This window comes from Centroberyx gerrardi, chromosome 5 (assembly GCF_048128805.1).
Source record: "Centroberyx gerrardi isolate f3 chromosome 5, fCenGer3.hap1.cur.20231027, whole genome shotgun sequence".
Lineage (NCBI taxonomy): Eukaryota > Metazoa > Chordata > Actinopteri > Beryciformes > Berycidae > Centroberyx > Centroberyx gerrardi.
Window position 1 is genome coordinate 6,648,815 of NC_136001.1, and position 7,183 is coordinate 6,655,997.

Genomic DNA, 7,183 nt, shown 5'->3' on the forward strand with positions numbered 1-7,183 from the left:
AAGAGCAAACTGAGACATTCAGTTTCATGGCTATGCACTGATTGACATGGGCTGCAGTATGACACCTTTTGATTGTTAGGCTTGAAACCATCTTACAGTCACGTAACACCCCATCAAACATGGATCACTGAAAAGCATGACTTCTGAAACCATTTGGCTCTCCAGTAAGGATTTTGTGGTACAGTAAGGCCAGAAAAGCGATAAGAATAGCAGACCAACAGGTACACAAGGCTTCTTGATAAAAAAGCTGAATAAAACAACAAAGAACACTTAACACTGATCAGAAGGCCCATTTAACAATCATGACTGTGCGCTTAACTTTTTAGTTGTGTATCAATTTTGCATTTTTTGTGTTGCTCTATTACTCCCCCCCGCCCCGCCCCCCCACCTCCCCCTCCTTGTGTCTTAGCAGGTTTAGAAAGTTGCTCTAAAATGTTGAGAGGACTCCCAGTAGCTTATAGCGACGTTGCCTTACTTTGTTATGCTATCAGTAGTTCATGTCCACATATTACAATGGTTCTCTACCTGTGCATCAACATCGAGTTGAACGACAAAGGTATTCTTCGACCTTTCCGTCAATGAGCTATGGTGCAAGGCAGCAAAAACAAGGACGAAGCTTCAGGAGAAACCTCAGTCTGACTTCCTAAACATTGCATAAGATGAGGAATGTCCAAGACATTGGCAGCTTTCAGGAAGATAAAAGGCAGTTGTTCTTATCCAGGTAAAATAGAAACGCAAGGCTATTACCAAAGCAGTCTCGTAATCCAGATTGAAAGAAAATAAACTTATCTTATCTTCTGCTGAGAGAGGAGATAAAGACAGAGCAAAAAAACAAACAGAAGGAGCACAACATACAAAAGCACCAACAGCAACAACAATCTTTAGCGAAGTTGATCACGGAGAGGATGGTAACTCGTCGTTGGTTTGCCTTTGTACAATAAATTAGAACGTCACAATCACACGCTTCTGGAAAAAGCAACGCGCGCTCCCACCCACGCATTCACACCGATACAAGTATCCCAACATACACACACACACACACCCAGCTCCCGTGGCCTATGTCCGTGTGAGAGTGATCCCAGTGATCCCAGTGGGGTTTCAGTTTGCTGTGCGGACCGTCCGGCTGCTTCGTGGAAAGCGGTGGACTTTGATGTGTTTTGACAGGTGGTCGCTGCGGGCGAACTTCTTCTCGCAGACGGGGCACTGGTAGGGCTTGACCCCCGAGTGGGACCGCCGGTGTCGCGACAGCTCGTCCGACCGGGAAAACCTGCGAGGAGGAAGAAGAAGAGGAAGAGCGCCGTTTTCATAGTTTGCAAAGACAAATGGAGCAAGAGTGAAAGACGTCTGCGCTCTAAGGGAAAGTCCTACAATTTAGGGGGGTACGTCTCCGGCGCATGGGCTCAAAAACTGCCAGCAAAGACACATGGATCATACTGCACATGTTGCAAACTAGTTTCATAATGCAACATCTTCTATGCATCCGGAGACTGTTGCTCTGGAGGGTTTTGTTCATGAGGAAACTATTCATCTTTGGCTCCTCTAGAACAAACAAATGAGCAAAAAACAAATGGAGCCGACAAAAACATTTATGTTTAAAGTAAATAGCGCAGTGTGTGCTGTGGGTATTTTACAGCACTCATCTTGACACGTTCCGCCTACAGCGCATACTGCAATCAGAGACGAGAACCTTGATCTCTCCACAGCGCTCGCTCTGTTATTTATGCTGGCAACTTCCCTGTTTCCCCAAAGCGTACACAATGGCTACAGAGAGCAGATATTTTCTCACCGAGCCCAACGGATTTTATAGCGTAATCTTCTGTCACAAGCGGGAATGCTTCACACGTCGATGCTACAACTCACTCCCCGTTACTCGTTTGGACGAGCGAACATCGCGGCGGAGTTAGCATGCGAGGCAACATGGCCGAAGCCTTGAGGGATGACAGCTCCAGGGCTTCTTCCCAGCAACCTAGTTCTGCGGAGCTGTCCGTTCCCCCGGCCAGGCTCTGCGGCCCAGATGTTTGCCGGCGGACCTGACAAGATGATGAATCGATACGATCTCGCCCTGTAATTAAGCAGCGACACTTTAAGGAGCTGGAGGAAAAGCCCGTTTTACTATCTGTTGTACGCAGATACAGCACACGCTTAATGCTAAGAGTAACAGACGTGAGCAAGTTACTTCCAACATCTGACAGTGGTTTAGATGGAGAGGGAGTAGAACAGTCACATTGCCAATAAAACCCTTTGAATAGCACCTAAGACACCTACCACATACCTGCCAATGAATATCCATTTGAACAGTTCACTGCTAACAGAGCGATTAGAGTACGACTACACACTGACTTGGGTTGCCGGACCAAATCGGAGGTATTTGTCTAGTTAGAGCTTCTGACCTTGCACTTCATCCAGCATGAGTGGAACTGTGCAGAGTGTTTGAGCAGCGTAGGGTATATGGAAGTTTCTCTTGGCCTCTCTCCCTGCTCAGCATTCCCCTCGTGTGCGGGCACATTACTCCCAGAAACCCCCCAGGGAGTTCCCGGCTTCATTCCTCCAACCACCATCCTGAAAGCGTGGAGTAACTCAGCCTGGCCTTGATGCTATCATATCCACGACACCTCCAGAGGAAATATGGAAGCTTGGATTGTCTGTTAGTGCTCACGTGGTTTAAAGGAATACACCACATTTTGGGAGATTGTCCTGCTGGTGTGATGACACCAAAATCGTCCATGTGTCCCTGGTAGATCATTGGCTCCAGTGTATTCTACTACTTAATATTTGACTTGGTACCAGTACTTTTGGCGGGACAGGAGATATAAACTTTGAAGGCATTTTTCTATTTTTTTTTTTTTGTTCATGCAATTACTGTTCTTTGGCTTTATAGGGCAGCGCAGGCCACTAGCATTATCACTTAATGGTCAAGTTGACCAATGGGTCAATCTCCCAAATAATTTGGTGTATTCCTTTAAGCCAAAGGGGGAAATGTTGAGCGATTGGATCTGCCTAGGAGAGACTATTCTCTATGCAGTGCAAACACATGCGTGCCTGGATTCACACTTCTATACGCTTGAATGTACAGTAACATGCTTACTGTATGTTTGCATCCATCCATCCCCTCCTCATTCCTCCCAGCCTAAGTGAGGAACCTTTGACTGATCCCTCTTTCCTCTTTCATGCAGCGGGGCAGCCTGGACGTTCCTAGCCCACAGTCATGGTAACTATTCAACACTTCGTCTTTGTTCGCTCCACTTCCTCACTGCTGCTCCCTTCAAGTGATTGTGTGCAAAACTAAAACAGGCCTCTTCTCCCACTCTATCTGGCTCTCTCAACCCCCCCCCCCCCCCTCCTCCCAACACCACCAACACCACTTTTTTTCTTTTTTCTATCTCAGTTACTCTCTGCTCCTCACTTCATTTGGCTGCTTCTCTCACACTTTCCCCAACTTCTTCTTTTTTCCCTCGTCGCCCCCCTCGTTTGCCCCAGCCCCATCACATACAGTGGGTTGCACACACGCTGGTTCACACACACACACACACACACACACACACACACACACACGCGCACATGCACACACACACACACACACACACACACACACACTTCCATCCAAACTAAATCCTGCCTTTTGTGTCCGGACAAGAGCCCTTTGTTAGTCGGAAACGCATAGCCTGGATAACTACAGCACAAATTTCTCCAGCTCCCCTCATGTATTAGGACACACTTGTGCAGCATTACAAATACATGGCTAGTGGCGGGTTGCCAGGTTGGTACTAAAGTCAAATGGCCCAATACTGAGCTTTTAGAGGGATATTATTGATTGCTCACTACATGCATGGAAAAAGAAGAGCTTATAAATGATTGAACGGTTGACTGAGCAGGATCCTCTAAGACTGATCTCTGCAAGCTGTGACAGGCAGAATGCAAATCACATAAAGGATTGCTATAGGGATACCTGTTCACAGACCTGTTCATGCACAGGTACATGCAAACATACCGTATGCATAGATGAATGCACACATGCAAAGCACACACACACACACACACAAAAACACACACACACCATGTCAGTACTTGCCCCTTGTACTGAGTGAAGTGTGTGTGCGGTGCATAGAGAGCATTCCCCCATGGCTGAGAAAGTCAAAAGGTTACACTCCTTTACCACTTTCTGTCACCCTCACCGCCTGACCTGATGTCCTCAGGAAATCAGCCAGCTCAACTCTGGGCCAAGAATCACACTCACACACACTCACACCCTCACACACACACACTTTCAGACTAATGAATGTAAGCACACACTTTATTGAGTGCAGAAACTGCTTCACTGATGAAGACATGCAAGGTCTCTCTCTCTCCTGCTCTCTCTGCTACACACACTGGCTTCCAAATTAGATCTTGCTCCAATATATTTGGCATACACAAATAGACACACACACACACACGCACGCACGCACACACACACACACACACACACACACACACACTCCAGCCACTGCACAGCTGTCGAGTCACAACAGGAGGTGCCCATGTTGTGCCCATGTGACTCGGGCCCACATGCTCCGTCCCAGATTTAGTTTACACCAGCAGAAAAATGACACCCCAGCTATTCTTGCATATCCCACATATCTCACCGCCTGATAACAAGTGTGATGCTGCAAGCGAACCTGTTTATTTCTACGCCCCTTGACATCGTTCCAATTAACACTTCGGATGCAGCGCAGCAGCCATTAAGAGCTCTTCAGCTCAAGGGCTGAGTGAAGAGGAGAGAAAGACAAGTGGCTAATTGTTTTCATTCGGCTTTTCTATTACGGAGAAAAATACGTTTCCCCTGTCTAATTGGTAAAGCATATGGCTGGCATTCCACAAATGGAGAGCAGGGCCGCATGCCAGTAAAGCTTTGCTCCCTCAGTAATGAACTCCATTACCAATAATGAAATGCATGTTGTAGTGTTGTTTCTATTATCTCAGGAGCTTCTGCATTTTCAGCTGTGGTATGCCTCAGCTTTGTATAGCTTGGCGCTGTGGGGCAGACAGAGCGTCGGGAGGTGGAGGGGGGGGGGTCTGGATCTCCACTGAAGACCTTCTAAGCCCCCTAGCTGGTGCTAATTGATGACCTCAAAAAGAGACAGGTCAATTCATGTGTCAGTTAAAATCTGCGCCAGACTTCCATTGAGCAATGCGAGACTGCGCACGGCAAATGGACGTGTCCCACTGACATATAATTACTGCTGCTTCCAAATGGGCCATGCTAACAAATGGGGGTTAAGCCCCTTTAAATCATGCAGATGTATGGGAGAGCCTGCTCTTAGTGCTCAGTCCTGCAAATAAACAAACCTTTAAACAGTCTTTATATAACCAGTCATAAATATGACTCAATCTCTGAGGATGTAATCTCCTAAGATAACAAACTCATAAACATTGAAAGCTGCAGTGTACAATTATGGTAATTTTGTATGGGCAGAGATCATTCTGTCTGTGAGGTGAATGTTTGATGTTGTCACCCAATGGATTGAATGTTTGGATGTACTAAGAAATGCATTCAATTAGTCACCACTTTAATCACTGTCAACAGCACTCACCTCCATCCACAGCCGGGCCAGTTGCAGGCGAAAGGCTTTTCCCCTGTGTGCCTCCTCAGGTGGGCCTTCAGGTGGCTGCTCTTGGTGTACATCTTGGTGCAGCCAGGAAAAGTGCATTTGTGCATTTTGATAAGGTCCGCCACCGGGTTCTTCTGGAACTTCTGACCGACAAGAATCCCTGATCCCTGGCTGGCTGAGCCATCCCCGAGCCCAAGGGGCTTGGCTGCAATGGGGACTGGTGCAATGCGTACAAACTTAGAGGAGATGTTAAGGCTGGGGGAGGGTAGGATCTGGGGCACCAGGGCAAAGGTCTGGCCCTGGATGTTGACCAGTAGCTGCGCGATTTTGATGTCCGAGGCAGGGGCAGGCTGTGGGGGCTGGGCCACTGGGGTAAGAGGCGCCGCTGTGGGCTCCTGTTTAATCTGAATGGGCTGAATCTGGAGGATGACCGGCACCCCACCATTTGCACCGCTCTCTGCCGATGCCGGTTTGTTGGTTGATGCCTTCTTGGCCCCAGTGTGTGGCCCTGTGCTAGATTCATGTGTGGGGTCGACTGGTGTGGTTTTGGTCTCAGTGGTGGCAGCAGTGGCCAGGGTAGCAGTGCTGGCAGTGGGGACAGTTTGGTCTGAAAGCTTGGCCTCTGGCTCCAGCCTGGGCCCTGGGGAGGCTTCCCTGCACAGCTCCAGGCCAACCTCCAGCCCCAGCACCTCCTCCAGCCCCAGGCATAACCCCGGCGCACCCTCTCGGGTCTCCTGCTTCATGGTCACCACCTCCATGTTCTCCTCTAGGAACTCTTCGATCTCCTCAAGCGTGGGCTGGAAGGACCCTCCAAGCGGTTCCTCCATCTCCACATTGGACCAGACAGGGAAGTCTAAATTTTCCTCCTTCACAGGCTCCTGTTTGGAGGGCGCATCCCTCCGCGAGTCCCAGAGGAAAGTGGGAAGAGGCATAGGGGCCATCGACCCCGCTGCTGCACCGTTGGCACCTCCTAAAGAGGTCTGGGACAGCAGGTAGTCCAGGATGCTGTCTTGGCTCTCAGCGCTGGAGCTGCTGCCGTAGCTGGAGCTGAGCACCTGGGAGTCCGGGCTGGAGCATGAACGAGGGCTGGACGACTCGCTCAGATCGTCCTCAGAAAACGGCGATGGCATCACCTGGTAGGAGCCCGAGTCTGTCACCATGTCGGACAGCCGGTAGGCAGGCGGGGAGCCACTGTAAGCCAGGAAAGTCTCCTCGTTCACTAGGAAGTTATCTACCATCCCTGGCTAGTGCCAAAAGGTTGTCTCCCGTTTGTCTTGCACGACTGTGTTTAAAGTGGTTTATTAGAGAATTATTCCTCGTGTTGCTGGGAAAGCAGGAGCAAATAAACCCAGCGAGGGGTTGGTAGCAAGGCCACGCTTCTCACTGGAGTGAGATAGTCAAACACCTGTTGTTCTCTCTCAGGATGGAAAAAGTAAGCTTGGGGAAAAAAAACCTCTTGCAATCCAAGGTCTCCAGTCAGGATACGTCTAAATAAGAACAAACAGAGACAGTGAGAAGTCTGATAATCTCAATTCCATGTGCAACTGCACCTCAAAAAAAAAATAACAGAAAAAGATTTGAAAGGAAAGAAAGAA

General features: G+C 48.7%; 1 protein-coding gene across 1 annotated transcript; it reads right to left on the bottom strand.

Moving 5' to 3' along the window:
- Positions 1-408: 408 nt before the first annotated feature.
- klf15 (Kruppel like factor 15) lies at positions 409-6,837 on the bottom strand. Its single transcript, XM_071912290.2, has 2 exons — positions 5,571-6,837; positions 409-1,267 (listed from the first exon to the last, which is right to left on the bottom strand). Exons 1-2 carry the CDS (start codon positions 6,824-6,826, stop codon positions 1,099-1,101), a joined length of 1,425 nt encoding a protein of 474 aa, XP_071768391.1. The 5' UTR covers positions 6,827-6,837; the 3' UTR covers positions 409-1,098.
- Between the last annotated feature and the right edge of the window lie 346 nt (positions 6,838-7,183).

Bases quoted from the DNA above. Each gene is read 5' to 3' on its own strand.
- klf15 (XM_071912290.2), bottom strand. From the start codon at position 6,826: ATGGTAGATAACTTCCTAGTGAACGAGGAGACTTTCCTGGCTTACAGT. The intron at 1,268-5,570 runs GTGAGTGCTGTT...TCCTCCTCGCAG, and splicing joins TGGCCCGGCTGTGGATGGAG to GTTTTCCCGGTCGGACGAGC.